Raw genomic sequence first — 16,873 nt, 5'->3', positions numbered from 1 at the left:
TCAGGTTTCATTGTTGCATCATAACCATAACATCCAGTAACCTTCCTGTTCCTATCATACATATATTTTTCTAACTGGAGAAAATATGCCAAAAAACTCTTCTGGTGAAGTTCCATTGACTTCAGGGGCATTACACAGGGGAGAGAGATGCCCCATTGCATCTAGTCTTACTATAATAAATAAACACTGGAATTTTAAATGTTCAGCTTGTGTTCATAATTTTGGTATGAAAGAAAAGGGAGCAATAGAAATAGAAGGAAGGAAGAACATGTAGAAATGCTACAGGGAATAAATTTGTATATTGTTCAAATCATACTCCAGCTGCTGAAGTGATAACTAGTCTAAAGCATTTTCTAAAATTAACAAAAGCAAAATATTGAACATGATGATGACAAACATCTGGAATATATAAGATGACATGAAATAACTACCATTTTACAGATTTAATTGAATAACTCACACGGTTCAAACAGATTAGCCTATCCCCCTAAAATACCTACTTGCCATTCAAAATACTTCACCGCTGTAGCAAGCTTTTGACATATATAGCGGGGTGGAGAAACTTACTGACTCTCTGAGTTGCATGTGACAATCTTCAGACATTTGAGAGCTGGGGCATACTTGCCGCGGCTAGGGACTTCAGCACGGTGGGAGGCGCTGGCTGGGGTTTGGGGTTCAGCCTGCTCCTGCTGAAGCCCCAAGCCCCAGCAGGAATGCCTTACAGGGCTGAAGCCCCGAGACCCCCCTTCCTGCTTGGCAGAAACCCCTACCTCACCACCCCACTGTGAGGCAGAGGTCCCAAGCTCCCCCCAGTCTGGTAGGTGGAGAATGGGGGAGGTCTGGGGGGATCCATGAGCCGCACTTTAAAGTGTAAAAGAGCTGCATTTGCCTCGCGAGCCACGGTTTGGCCACCCCGATATTTAGTTATATTAATATAAGAGATGGATTTTCCTTTTCATTTGGTGTTTCTATTATTGCTTTGATTATTTTGTAGACTCTTCAGCTATTGTTGCAGCCATTGAGTTAAAGAAACTTCACTATGGACAGTTTCCAAAATAGTGCTAGATCCTTCCAGTTTATTTTAGGAGCAAGCATAGCTTGCCTACATAAGAAAACAGAACATTTTAGTTTCTACAGAGTTAAAAGGAGCAATTTACAAATACTTGTGCTCATGGAGATTAAGGAAGTGGCAGCTATAAAAACAAAAATCCTCAGTGTAATATTTCCCGCTCGATCTGCACCCACTCCCAGAGTAAGGTCAAATACAAGCTCAAAGAGATGAGATACAAAGAGAACAGGAAATGGAATTCACTCCATCTATTCCTTCAATCACATACACTGTGCCTTTTTCAGAAGCCCTTAGTGAAAAGAAAAATAATGCAGAGGAAGTGTCTGACATTGACAGCACATTAGTCATGGAGGATAGTATCAGAATGAGTGTCTGCTGTGATCTGTGACATAGTGGGTCCCAGCACTAGGCATCTTTTGAAGGGATTGAGCTAAGATTAAGAACAGGAAATCACCCACAAGAACAAAACCAACAAATACAAAAATACTCACGTGGACAGGTATTGAATTAGTTCATGAAAATATTGGTCAAATTCTGCCCCAGGATGCATGTGATCCATACCACTTCAAGTCAATGGTTATTGCATATGCTTTTTTGGCTCTACTTCAGCTTATCTTTTTAAAGACACAGCTATTTGTCCTACACAGCTCAAAATTCCATTATGGTAAGTTATCATTTAAAGAATTGGTGACACTGATGATAATAATAAAGAAGTCATTTTGTGACTGAGAGCACTGTGAGCAACAGAACAGGAATGTAATCTAATGTGCTGCTTTTCTTCCCCTAAAAAAAAGACAATCTGACTCATGTTGTCTAAGATAATGGCTATGACTTTGCTGGGCGCACTTTAACTGATCTAATTCTGGGAGGAAGGGCCATTTTGACATTTTGTGTTGTAGCAACTGTGAGTAGCCTCTCAAGTTTCCCTAGGAATCACTCATGTTAAGAACTGGATAGCCTTTAAACAAGTCACAAGTCATTGCCTTTATACACAAAAATAAATTAAAATGAAAAGTCAGAGCTCAGTTTCCCTTTCTCCATTATTTTGCCCTGAAACTTATCTTTCTACTAAAAACCTGGACACGTTCATTAATAAAGTAGCTATGTATAACTAGGGAATTCTTCTCTATAGCTTGTGTCTCCTACTTATACTCAACCCTCTTTGACCTCCGTTCTCTAATCCTTACTGAACAGTCTGCTTATAGTTGTGCTGAAGAATTAATGTGACTCATAATATTTCAGTGTGAGTATGACTTAAGGCACAAACCCATACAAAAAACATCCCTTCAAGCACACATGGGAAGTCAGGAGCAGCCCTAGCCATTTTGTCGGCCGGGTGGAAAATGTTTTCGGCTTCCCTCCCTTCCCCACTTTAGCAGTGGATCAACCTCTCCCCTGCCCCAAAATGGCTGGCCAATCAGCAGAGCAGTATAACAATCTGGTGCTCCCTGGAAGCTGGCACCTGGGGGTCTACCTAGGACCAGTCATTTGGGAAGTACATCTGTGTCACTGAATCAAAGGGAAATTATGTTGCTTTTCAAATCTATTTTTTTTGTTCCATTTTTCCATTCAGGAACCCAGGAATCTGTATAGGGAATAATCCCAACTTCTGACCCCTCTGAAGGCGTGAAAGATTCTGAACCTAGTGGGACCAGCATGGTTCAGCTAAACAGGCAGTTGGCTGCAGGAAGTCACTACAGGGAGTCTGCACCTCCATTATACTACTGATCTTCCAAGACCTGTTGCAAAAGCATTTTAAGGTATGGGGGCATGGATCTGTGATAGTGCTGCCACAGGGGTAAAAGAGGACACAGTGGTGGAGTGACCTGGATAGGAGAAGGGAGAGTCCATCCTCTCTCACACACGCAGCTCATTTACACAGGCTGTATAGTGGCAAGTGGATTTCACCTTGGACATTCCCTAGAGTGGTCTAACCCTTCTGACCAGTGATGCTCCTAAAGGCTTTTACAGCAGGATCTTTACTATGAACTGGTTCTGAGGGCTGGTCTGCACACCGTTTATGTACTGCTTTAACTGTGTCAATCTGAAACCACTTTAGTTAGAGCAGAACAGTCTGCCAGTGTGGACACAGTTATACCATGTATAGACCCCTTTCTTCCACAGCCATTAAGGGGTTAATAGGTATGCTTGCTATCTCCTCAGCTGCAGCTAATTGCTGGGCCAGCAACAGCTGGGAGATAAGAAGGCTGCAGCTCGAAGGAGAGGATGGTTCCTAGAAAGACTACTGAGAGGAGAAGTTGAGTCTGGAAAAAGCCTATAAGAGAGGTGAAGTAGGCAGCAGCAAGGGACTGGGAGGAACTGGTCCTAGCTGCTTAATTCAGGGTTCCTGGGCTGGAACCCAGAGGGGTGTGTGGATGGGAGGATCTGAGTTCTCCAACCATCCCCAGCAAAGAGGTCAGAACTCTCCTGGGGGCTGGGATTATTGACCCATTCCTAGGGACATAGGACTTCTGGTCTATTGGACTGATTGTTTATTGCCCTGGAAGGGGTGAGACTATCAACAAACCAGCTACAGTCATAAGGAGAATCCATCTGGCACAGAGCTAGATGAGTTGTGGGGTAGGAAAACTGAGGCAAAGTCACCATTCTACCTTGCAAAGCCATGGAAGGGGCGGGTGCTGGCTGGCAAAGTCACACTGGGCATACTATCGTAAAGATGCTTGTGAAAAAACATCTATACCGTTATAAAGCCCCTTTGTACTGGTATGATTGTGTCCACACTAGGCTTTCAATTTTACCTACCCTTTTTCAGATATCATCAGTTTCCACTCCTCCTGGCTGAAGACCATACTTAGTTCTTGGATACACATTGTACAACTCTGGTAGGAGTCAATGGAAATTCCTTGGACATATCCAAGGACAGAATTTGGCCTTTAGTGACTAATTCTTTTTAGTGGATCTACATGTATTTACCCGGTGACACGCTTTGTGTATCTTGGCTTCTTTTTTTCCCCCCCCCGTCTCTTCTCACCCTCTGCCCTTCCGACTGGGTGCAGAGCAACCTGAAGTGAGGCTATAAAGCTACTTCATATCAAATAGCAGAGGGGGCTAATTGTGTAGCAAACTATTCCCCTCTCTTACCCAGGCAGCAGCATTGCACAAAAGCATTTCAGAAGCTAATAGGACCAGAAATCTCAGAGAAGTCTGTTCATGTGAGATTTCCACCACATTTTCTAGCTTCAAGAACTTTGCTATACTTATCTAAACCCATCCTAATTTTTAGACTCCATGCTGCATCCAGTGGGGTTGCTGAACTCCCATTGAAGACCGGGGAGGCTATTGTTACCTTGCAGAATCAGCCTCATTTTGGAGGTTCACTTTTCACTTGTTAGAAACCTATTAGCAGAAACTTTAACATTCTTTAGCAAGTGAATGAGCAGCAGCAAACTACATGGGGCAGTGTCAATAGGTGACCTGTTCTGAGCAGGTTGCAGGAATGTAGCCATGACTCTGACGTAGGGAGAGGATGTACACCAGAGATGGTTCCTCCTGGTTTGAAAAATGTACAATATTGTAGCAGTTTCCTTTCCAGCTTTGGTTGGCGCACACAAGTGCATGAAAATGAAGTGAAGGGGGGAAGGTACATTGATCATTTTCAACCCTCAAATGCTTCAGTTCAAGGTTTGGGAGAAATTTCAGGTTGGTTCCTATCTTATGTGAATTGGTTTACTCACCCTTGGTCTGGAATGCCTGGAAAGAAAGTATTTGTCACTTGGACCTGTAGCTTCTTCCCCACCCTTTTCAATTTCAACTAAGATTTTCCCAAAATGTGGCTCAACTGCTGTTCCTTCATTTTCATTGCATGGCCCAGAAGTATGATGAACCATGCTTGCTCTTAATTGTTCTTCAAAGCTGATTAAGGAGGAATCCAAAGGGCCCAAGTCTGATTTGAACAGTTCGCTGCGGCTCTAATTTTAATTTCAATCAATAACACCAAGCGTGAGTCTGTTAATTCTGATCTATGCAACTTTTTCCAGGACAGCTATGCTAATCATCAGTTGAAGAAAACAACAACTGAGTGACACACAAGAGTTGTACCATTATGCCACCATTATTTCAGTGAATGCATTTGAATGCTTCATTTAGTCATGTAATGACATTAAAAAAAAAAAAAAAAAAAAGACAGGCCACAAGGATGATCTTCCCAGACCTAATTATTAACTCCTTTGCCTTGTTCTCTCCAGTGTAGTATAAAAACACCCAGGAGCCTCTCATATTAGCTGAATTTAGATTCACTAAGTTGCTTTTCACAATTGCTGTACAGTTTACTAGAGGAAACCCCTAACTGTGACGGTTTGAAACTCCCCCCGCTAAATAATACAAGTTTGTAAATCACATCATTGTTTGAGTTACAAATGATCCCATGAACTCAGAAAGCTTCTGGTAAAGTTAGTCTGATGACCCTGAAAAATAGAAGACTCTGATAACTTTGTCACAATCTAGGGCCTGATGCTATCTTCACTGAAGTCAATGGAAAGATTCAAGATGTTCGAAGCAGAAACAGGCCCAAATTGTAAAATTCAGATGATTTAAAAAAAAAAAAATTGGGGGGCATTAATTCCAGGATTTTTGTTTCTATTCTGATCTGGGTCTAGTTTAGAAACGGTAGTGACAGGCACTATCTAAAACAGGGGTGGGCAAACTTTTTGGCCCAAGTGCCACATCGGGGTTACGAAACTGTATGAAAGGCCGGGTAGGGAAGGCTGTGCCTCCCCAAACATCCTGGCCCCTGCCCCCATCCGCCCCCTGACTGCCCCCCTCAGAACCCCCGACCAATCTAACCCCCCTTCTCCCTGTCCCCTGATCGCCCCCTCCCGGGACCTCCTGTGACCCCACCCCCTATTCAACCCCCCCTGCTCCCTGTCCCCTGACTGCCCCAATCCCTATCCATACCCCCACCCCCTGAGAGGACCCCAGGGACCCCACCCCTATCCAACTGCCCCTGCTCCCTGTCCTCTGACCGCCCCCCCGAACCTCTGCCCCATCCAACCGCCCCCTGCTCCCTGCCCCCTTACCATGCCGCTCAAAGCAGCAGGAGCTTGCAGCCACACCGCCTGGTCAGAGCCAGCCACGCCACTGTGCTGCCCGGCAGGAGCGACGGCCCAGAGCACAGGCGGCGCAGTGAGCTGAGACTGCGGGGGAGAGGGGACAGCAGGGGAGGGACCGGGGGCTCAAGGGCTGGGCAGGATGGTCGTGTGGGCCAGATGTGGCCCGCGGGCTGTAGTTTGCCCACCTCTGATCTAAAACCTAAATAGACTGAGTTACTTGCCCAACTTTCAGAGGTATATCTAGGCAGATTTTTGGGTTGGGTCCATCTCTAGTACAGACTGTAGATTTGGTTCAGATCAGCACCAAAATTCTTTCTTTCAAACCTGGCTGGAGATTTCACAGTGGCAGCCTTCCCCCACCCCTGCAGTTTATTACAGCTATCCCCCACTGTGAAGCACTCTTGGAATCCTTAATGTACAAAGTTTCCCACTGATGGCAGAATTCCTAGGAAGGTTAATTTAGGCAAGAAGAAGTATTTTAAGTGTATCCTACTTCATAATTAATTATTTTAGGGCATCCACAATCTGCTAGGTACTTTACAGATATATAGACACACATGGTGGCTGCCCTGAAGAGATTACAGTCTAAATTCAGACATGATATAAGGAGTGGAAGTAATAGATAGCAAGATGTGGAATTGGAGGGGAGTGGGGCAGACAGTTGTAATGTTTTTGATACTATATACTTCTTGTTCTGATTTACATGTATAGATATCCTGTAGGCAGTAAGTAGTTCTGTAAGAAATGATTTCATCAGAAAGGCTAAAGCAGTATCAAACTTTGCTGCATGATATGCAACAGCTTCCACGAAGAAAAAGCACCATAACTAACACATATTTCTCAACAATGTAACTACCTCCACATTCAGTTAAGCAGAACTTGTAAGACTGTATGAAATAGCAACATCTGGCAATTCTCAATCATGTGACTGCATGATGATCAGATGTTTACTCAGCTCAGGCATATATACATGTTGATGGTGGGATTTTTGGATTATTATAATTGTGATCACTTAAATTACCAGAAGCACCCCATATAATCTCTGACAGGTAGCACACATCTGGGAGCTAAAGTCAGCCCAGATCCCGTTATCTAATTAGTTTGTCCACTAAAATAATACATAAAGTAAACGTTGCTTATGGTACCATATGTTTAATAATCAGTTACATGAAAACCTGTTGTGCACGTTCTGTAACTCAACCCTAAACTTCAAATTGAAGAACAGTTCCTTTGTCCTGGTCAATAACCTATATAGACCTGAATCACTGAGAATGTGAATGAAACCATGCTGGTTGTCTAGGCACCAGGCCGCCCTGCAAGCCTAGCATTTTGCACATTTTGTTTTTTATTTTAGTATTGCAATGAATAAGATCAAACAAGTACCTCCCTGCACAAAACGTACCTTCCAACACATTAAGTAGTTTTATGTGTTCCCAGATTCCTTAAAATAGACAACCTTATATAGTAATAGTTCCTTCTACTTGGAAGAATCATGTGTATAAGTCTTCCGCAGCTATTCTGGAATATTATTTTGATGACTGTTCAGGGAAATGGCTATGCAATGTTTACTTATTTAGCAAAAAACTTTTTGCTATTCACTCACAATGTAGGAAATTTTTCCTCCCCTCTTAGATAATTTCGATATCCTTTTTTGTAACTAACTCAATTAAATTTGTCAACAGGTGTTTGACATGAACTCTACAAAATATAACTTGTAGAACAACCTACTGAATGGTACGCAGCAGTTATATTAGCTGTTCCCTGCTAGCTTCTGCACTTCTATGGCAAGCGATAGTTTGTTCTAAGCAGAAAGTTTTCAGAACTTTTTAGAGATTCCAAAAGAATTCTGTTTCTTATTGGTGGCAATCAGTCAAATAGCAAGTAAGAATAATAGTTCATAGAGTAAGGGAAGAGAAGTGTGGGCAAAAAATACAGCTCATCAGGCAGCTTTCAGCAGAAGCGGGGCAGGGAGCGGGGAATGGTATGCTTAGAATCCAGTTAAATAAAAGTGTTCTATTCACTACCTCAGGGTGGAAAAAGCAAAACACCAAATTAGCAGAAAAGCACAGCAAACAAAAATATCCAAACAAGATAAATAGTTATGGTCACTTCTGGCAAGAGGCATCAAAACCCCAGCAGATTTTTGCTGATCCCAGACAAGGCAGAAATATCTACCTGTGTTTTCCTCCCTCGCCAAATGGAAAAAGCAGGTCACTTGTGTGTAAAAACTCAGCAAAAGGTGACCAGGCTAGCTCCCTACTGGGATCTGGATTCAGCAGTCCATCCATATTCAGCAAAACATTTAAGCATGTGCTTAAGTCCACCTACATTCAGCAAATGCAACTTAATCACATGCTCATAGTTAAGCACATGCTTATATTCTCTGCTGAATTGGGAACAATTTTCAAAGTTATTTGGGTACCTAAGATGCAGATAGGAGCCTACTGGGATTTTCAAACCTAACTTGTCACCCTTGGTGGCAGAGAGAAGCCAAGGATTTGAATGGGCATGGAGGACTAACTAGATGTGGTTCCTTGACGTGATAGCTGAAGAACATTTGTAGGGGATCATGAGGGAGTTTGTACAGCTCCAGTATGTGCCCCCTGTATTGTATGAGGGTTTGTCTATGAGGGAAAGCTTCACCAAGTATATTTGTCTGTGTACTTAAAACACTGTAATTATGTAGGTATAACTCCCCATGTAGATACTCTTATTCCAGAATGAGTGGCTTTTGCGGGGGCTTTCTTTTATTCAGCTTCCAAAGCAACATAAGCTTAACCAGAAAAAGGCACCTTGTACCAGTATAACAATAACCACACAGGTAGTCATACAAGCGTTACTATAGTGACTTAAATTCTCACCTTACCCAATGCACATCTAACTTTGCTGTGTGGACAACACATCAGTAAGCCAAAGTCCTCTAGTTTCTAGTGCCGTCATATAGCACACTTCATGAGCACCATTTTTTTTTTAAAAAGTACAGATTGAAATGTCTTCAACTCGAGACTGTATAGCTTATCCTCTGTATAGACTTCCAAGAAATGCATGGAAATGAAACATACATTCAGTAGTAAACACGTTTTTAGCATTATATCATTGTCATTACAGTGCCTAAAAGGTATGCTAGGTGCTCTTCAGGACAAAAAAAGGAGATGTGATTTCTACTCAGAAGAGCTTACAATTTAATGTTAAACATGATGCAAGCAGTGAGGGTGCAAAATAGATTACTCCACCTCTGTCCCCCAAATAGTTCATTCTGTCATTTCATTTAAAGCTTTACAGGATTAGCATAGAAACATCTCTTAGGGATGTGGATTTTTTGCACACCTAAGAGATGTAGCTATGCTGATATAATTTCCCAGTGTAGACTAGCACTGGTGTGTGCTCAAATCTTGCTGCTTTGTCCATCCTCAACTTGGAGCCTGATCCTGCAGCCCTTCCATTATCGTCTAATGTGACTGGTGCACTCACAAGGGCTGCAGGGTCTGATGAGAAAAGTGAACTAACTGAAGAAAGTGGGAATAAAACCATGTTATATAAGGAATGGTGAATCGTTCCTTATATAACATGGTTTTATTGGTCCCAATTTTTAAGCCCCTCAACCTGCCCTCCAATTTTGTGGTGTCATTTTTGTTCCTGCCAGCGATAGTTGTAGAAATGAATTCTGGGTTCAATCAGGTAGCTCACTCTCTAAATGTGCTCATTGTTGCCCACAATTAATTGCAGGGACAAAAAAAAGTTCCTCCAAAACTAGAAGCAATTTCTTAAAATAAAAGCCATTTTACAGTGTGATAGGCTCTGAGCATTAATCCCCTGAATAATGGGCCCCTTCAATAGTTTCTGCTTGAGAAGATACGTGTAAAGCAACCCAGGTTCCACACTGAATGCGAGAGCCCCCTTCCGTGATACGCACAAGTACTGGAGTTATCCTTTCTAATGACCTGACACAATCCTAAAGGATATTATAAACATCATTTTCTGTTGTGCTGTTTTGCTGCAAATTTAACTAAGAAACCTTACTATCAAGTTAATGGCAGGAAATACAAAACAATAAAATATAATGTCATACAATACGCTTTAAATGTTTCCAGCAAAGGGTTCAAACGATGAAGCAAAGCACTAACAAAGGAGCTAATGTAATTTTAGTATTTAGATACAGACTTTACTTTCTTAAGTTATTTATATTGAGCCAATATGTACTCTCTCCCACTGAAAACTCTCTTGGCATAAAGTTTTGAAGTTTATCTATTAGAAACAAACACAAATGAATATTTGCCATATATCCAGACCATATTGTATTTGCATAAATGCTTTTGGAAAGCATGCCAAAAACAGTTTGGTATGGAGGCTGCATATCCAAAACAGGGTATACAGTCGTGTCAGTTCTGCTGTGCAGTACTACACTAGTGCCTTAGTACTAAACTCTTCCATTGGCACTGCTGCTGGAGTACGAAGCTTTCCTTCCTTCCCTCTGCAATGAAATTACTTAAAAACTCACAACCCTACACTTTGGAAGCCCCCTCTGGTAAAGGTATATTACAAAGGATTTCTTTTTCATTATTTAGTCAGTGCCAGAAAGACAAACATAGTATTTCAGCCTCAGAGTTCAAAACTAGGCACTTTCCACTTGATTTTGGCAAACTAAATTTATTGTTTCAATTTTCAAAATGATTTTTAATCAGATCTCTGTAATGGCCTCCTGCTGCCCCACTGAAGTGAATGGAAGTTTGCCATTGACTTAAATAGGAGCTGGATCAAGTCCTATGTGCACAGGCAAAATTTTATTGGTTATTAAATTGGGTCAGTATCAGTTAAAGGACTTAATAAAGCCTTCTTCAGAAAAGAAACACAGCCCCTCAAAACAACTCCTCAGGCAAAAGACTGTGTGTAAATATGCCTTACTTGCCAGTCCACCCTAATGAGACTTTCCACTGCTGGGGGCTTCATTTTATGGACAGACATCTTTAGCCTTTAGTGCTGTCAGCCTCATACCCTTCACGAGCACTAAAATCAATAATGCTTTAAAAAATAAAATCGGGAGGATTGCCCCCTAAACTTTCAAGGTATATATTTTTGATTACTCAGCTAATGCATGTGCATATATTTTCCTATAAGGCTCAAAGAGCCAACAATGTTAAAAAAAGTAAGGGCCAGATCCTCAACTGGTGACAGTCAGAATAGCTCGATTGAAGTCAGTAGGTCACCAGCTGAGGATCTGGTCCTAAATGTTTATTTCTGGCTTCCTGAGCCAGCAGGAGCTGGAGAAGCTGCACAGATTTTGCTCTTATTGGTGCCTGGTGCAATATGAGTACTGTGCAGAACTGATGTGCTCTGGAGGGAAACTCAGCCAGCCTCTACAGCCAGCGAATAGTAGCTCTGAAGTGATGCAGCACACAGGATGAGGAGGTGTGGAACAGAGAGGGAAATAAGATAATCCATGGAGCACTCTCAAAGACAAGACAACAACAATAACACAAAAAGCCCCACACAACCCCCCTGAAATCAATTAATTTTTCTGTGTTCAGCAGCATGGCTTTATCATTCTAAGAGCTGATGGAAAAGTAGAGGTTTTCCCCCCAAGAAGTTTTAAGTATTTTCTCTGAATTATTTTTGCTAGGAATAATCAAACAGAAAACTTCATCCTGTAGGTATGACTCCAAACTTAGCATTAATATTTATGGCTAATAATTCTGTAAATATTTAACAGAGTTTTACTTAATTAAAAAAAAAAGAGTTTGAGCATTCTATGGATGTGGTAAACTAGAGTTATTCTTTTCAGTGACAAAATGTTTATGTACATATTATTGCTCCAAGAGAATGAAGTGGCTTTACTGAGTCTCATCTATTAGAATGTGTGTTTTCTTTAAAAAAAAAAAAAGTACTTAGCTATTCAGAGTAATAGAGAGTACAGAATGGTTGAGACCAGTATATTAAGGCCTTGATTCACATAATACATAATACATGTACTAAGGCCTTGATTCACATATGCATTCCCTGTATCAAGGGAATGGTTCTGAAATAACAATGAAACTGTCTAAAAAGCCAGGCTGCATGAAATTAAGATGGCATTTTTTATCTTTATGTCCATGTGCCTTCTGTGTCCACCTTGACATAAGTGAAGGACCTGGATTTTTTTAAAGTTTTTAATTTTATAAAATATAAAAACTAAATTAAAGAAAAAATAATATCCAGAAAATCACTTCAAAGAAAAACATGACTTTCCCACCTAGTTATGTGAGTTTTCATAGTAAACACTTAACATCCATTATATATATAATGGGCTAGATTAATTCCTCCTATAGCTCTGTTGAAATCAGGTAAGTTAATGGAGTTATACCATGGATTAATTTGATCCATTACATGTAACAAATATGTAAGCAAATGAGTTCACATGTGGCTATGTCAAAGTCTTGTTAACTTAAGATAGGAGACTTATTTGCAGAGTAGAATTTTTCAAGCATCATAAGTTCCAATACTCAAACCCCATGACGCTTCAAAGGATATTCAGTCCTTTCTCCCCTTAAAAGAAAAAAGATTTACCACTAAAGGTAAAGAAGAACAGTCTCTAATTCCCTGTGAGGTTGTGGGAAAATTAACACTATTGAGAAGTGTGCCTCACTACTTATTGATTTCAGATCAGCTCTGAGAATACACTGGTAAAAAAAGATTATGCCAATAAAAAGATTCCTCTCTGAAGGTGTCACACTACCATGTTTTATCTCTGTGGGCACAAACTTTGGGTCTGATCCTTCTCTCATTGATATCAGTGGCAGAACAACCTATAACTCAATTGGTAGAAGGACTGGGCCTTTTTTGAAAAAACAATATTAGAGACTTTACATGCTTTTTTAGCACAACTGAATTTGTTGTAGGCTTCAGAACAGTCTTTATAAAATGGAATAAAATCCACGTCAAATTTCCCTTCCTTTGTTTTAAACCATACCAAGCTACAAGTGCAACTAAAATCCTATTGCACTGAAATGTCAAAAGCTGTGTATTTGGGGGTGGGGATGGGGGGAAAGAGGAACCATTTCGCAATTCTTTATCCAGTGACCTTGCACCCAAGAAATTTGCTTTCACACAAAAGGCATTTTTTTTTCTTTCCTCAAAACATGAAACAAAGTGAAAACCTTTACTTTTTAGGTTTTCGTGTTCTGTTGTAACTATTATTCACAGACCTACCTGAAGCCATGAGATATTTGGCTAGTTTAGAGTTCAAATCAAACAAAACCAACTAGGTTCTCTCCAAACATTTTTAGTGCTCATAAACGTTTTGCCATAACTCTCAACAAAACGTTTTGCTGTCTCTGGATAATTTTTTTTAGACTGTTTTACCTCAGATTTAGTAATGAACCATATGGCAGTTGGTTACATAATTATGTTAGACTCAAGAACTTCTGCAACAAAACTCTCTGGTTTCGATATGGGTTTAATTTCACCATATTTTGTTCAAAAGGAACCTGAAACCGAAAGTGAAATGCAAAGGGTTTGAAACAACCTGAAACAATACTGAGAAAAGTTCATGCTCGGGTACAATTCATTAGTGTTTTATAAGCCATGTAGGGGTTGGGTCCTAGCCATGTTAGAGATTGACTCTCTCCCTGTATTGTGACCCCAAAATTAAAAGCAGCTGAAGGGCCTGGTATCTGAAGACTGACAGCAGGATATGTTCAGCAAGGGGCCTTTTAGGACTTGTCTAGACAGCAAAAATAAGTCATGCTAGAAAATGAGTTATAAAAAAATAAATGTAGCTGAAGAAAAGCTCTGTGTAAGCTCAAAACTTGTCTCTCTCTCACCAAAAGAAGTTGATCCAATAAAAGATACTATCTCATCCACCTTGTCTCTTTCCATTTAAACTAAGAGTTTTAAACACTATTTTGGGCAAGTCATGTTGAGTTAGTTGATCATGGTCAACCATAGGGGAAGACTAGAGTTATCCTCAAACAGCTGTTGTTTTTTAAACACAACATGGCTGGCCTAAACTAGGTGCACATTAATTGAAGTGTGTTAGCTAATACATTCCCAAACATAACTTGTTTTCCCAGTCTAGACAAACCCTTACTCTGAAATTCACTCCTCTTGCTGGTCTGACAGAGCTCATGCTTGTTGATATGAAGGGCACCAAGTAAACCCCAATCTGCCTAGGCACCCAGAACCTGTCAGTGCAGCCCATCAAGTAGACAGGGCTGGCTGACCGGGAGATCTGCCAATTCAGAACATCTCTCAGGGAGTCACACAGCAGGCCCCTGTTGAGCCCTGGCTAGATTTTACCAGTACTCTCCCTAGTTGGTCATGATAGGAAAAGGCATGTTGTGGGAAAGGTATTGACAAGTTGGGGTACCAAAAAAGTTCTTGGCCTTGTGAAGGAGCAACGTTGGGCCAGTCAAAAGTGACAGCTTTCAGTCCCTAGTGATCTGGGCCATATCATAACCAGCAGCTGAGGAATTAAAACTCTGGTACCCATAACCAACTTCATGAGACATTAGTCTACAAAGAGTCACTGACAAATATATATAATATAATTTTATTTTTATAAAGCTTGTTCTAAAGTTTTTGCATTACTTGGCCATTTGATTGGTTTTAATTACAAGTAAAACACATACTTTCCTTAATGATCCTTTCTAAAAACGATTGGTTCCTGCTTTTAGAGATTAGTCACAACTGTAACCACTTGGCTAGTTCTCCCAACCTCAGGGTTCAAATGGTTTAGTGGTTCTGGTGAGTTAGTTTTAGGACACATCCAAACTATCCCTGGTTCTGGGTTTGGGTTTTTGTTTTTTGTAAAACCCCTGACTTTACCCATCTTTGTCTGTAACAGAGATGGGTCATACCTGAACCTTGTGTCAAAACTACCATGGTTTTGCTTTGCTTTGACAAAACAAAAGCTACCCCAGTTCTATCCATCTCCTTTGACTTTTGCATTCCTTGATGTTTCCACTAGGTGGCAGGATTCCACCATCACCTACTATTGATGAAGTTACTTGCAAAGAAACATTTGTGTGAAAACAGGTTTTGATTCTTTTAAACAAAAAACGCTGTTAGAGTATTGCAAAATATTTAAAAATAAACATTAAGAGACAATAATACTTACAAGTGATAAGTGAAAATATGTTCAATAAACTGCAGCTTGATTACTGAATAAGATTAATTTTATGGCTGAAAATAATTCAGAGAAAACAGAATGAAAGATGTTATTTTCCTAGCAAAAGAACGGACACAAGCCCCTGGTTTTAAACAAGTAAAATCCTTTTCTCCCATATCTAATATTTCTGCTATATTGGAAAAAGTAACTAACTCAATTAGTTTAATGCAACTCTAATTAGTATGTATATTGCCAGCTAAAAGAATTACAAGATTAAAGAACTAGCTTAATAATGCCCCAAAATCAAATTCCTAAAAATGTAGCAACCTACCTAGTACTGAGTACTATGTGATAATGAATATACCCCTTTTTTTTCTTGTTTCCTTTTTTATTTTATTGGTATAAAATACATCTTAATCTCTGGACTTCAGGTTAATCTGCCAGGATTTATTATATTCACTAGTCCAAAATCTGCTCTCACAGTACTGAATTTGTGCCGATACCATAGCTGTGGACAGAACGGCCCCTTGTCTAAAATGACAGGATGCGGCAACCCAGCTATCATTCTACAATTCCTAATCACCATAAAAAACCACAGTCTGTAATAAAATGAATATTTGTTTTAAACCAAACTAATTTTTTTTAAAAAATGTTCTAAAATTTTATGGTTTGAGAGCATTTTCTTTCAAGTTGTTTTAGACTTTTTGTTGTGTACTTTCACTTCATATATAAATATAAACTGTGATACGCTCAACAATTTTCAGGGTATAATCCATGAAATACATACCAGGGCATGTTTGGCAATGATTAAAGCTGTTTCCAGAGAATGTACTTTTCATTAATATGAAGTGATAACTCTCTGGGTAATGCTTTCCAGGAGTCCCAAAATAGTAGGAACACTTTCTCGTGCTAAATCATTTATTTATTCCATGTCAAGACTAGAGAAAGTGTTGCAAATCAATAGTCAAAACTGGGATTGCTAACTGGGGACCCCATCCTGTGTGGTGCTGAGTGACTTCCACCACACCCAATGAATTCAGTGGACACTGAAGGCACTCATCACCTCATAAGCTTGTGCCCTTCCCATTCAAGAAAACAGCTGTGGTACTTGTAGGTAATCAAAAGGTAAGAATTGCCTATCATTTAAAAAAATCACAATCTGCACCTGTGGAAGCAGCTCCCCAAATACATTTCCAACAAACATAGCAAGCCCCACAATAAAACTTGCCTCAAGGTTTCTGACTGGAAGCTATATAGATCACAACAAGCTTCTTTCTTTCTTTCCCTCCTTGTCATAACACACTGATAACATCTCTCTCATTGTCCTACCTTAGCGATTTGCAAAGGCTGCTTTTGTTCCTTGCCACCTTGCAATCTAAAGCCCCAAGGTGCCCCTCCACTCATGGAAATGCAGATATAATCCCCTGTGCCCATTTTCCTGGTGCGGTTAGGCAGAATTCATCTGCAGAGGAAGATGAAAAGTTCTCTAGCTTTTGTAGATGTTCACTGAACTTGAGGCTCGCCTGCCAGGCAGAGCTGGAGAAGCAGAGCACCACTCTGTTGCTGCTGTTGCGTACTGCTCTCTATAATGTAGTAATTCACAAGAATGCAAGAGCTCTCACAGATCAAGGGCCCAGCCCACTGTTTCGTCAG

General features: G+C 40.4%; 1 protein-coding gene across 1 annotated transcript in view; it reads right to left on the bottom strand.

Moving 5' to 3' along the window:
- SYNPO2 (synaptopodin 2) overlaps positions 1-16,654 on the bottom strand; it is a 117,019-nt gene extending 100,365 nt beyond the window's left edge. The window contains exon 1 of the mRNA XM_077814417.1: positions 16,550-16,654. Coding sequence (XP_077670543.1) covers positions 16,550-16,654 — 105 coding nt within the window. The remainder of the gene's footprint in view (positions 1-16,549) is intronic.
- Positions 16,655-16,873: the final 219 nt, after the last annotated feature.

The sequence above is a fragment of the Eretmochelys imbricata genome, chromosome 4, assembly GCF_965152235.1.
Source record: "Eretmochelys imbricata isolate rEreImb1 chromosome 4, rEreImb1.hap1, whole genome shotgun sequence".
NCBI lineage: Eukaryota > Metazoa > Chordata > Testudines > Cheloniidae > Eretmochelys > Eretmochelys imbricata.
This window is presented reverse-complemented; position numbering and strand designations above follow the sequence as displayed.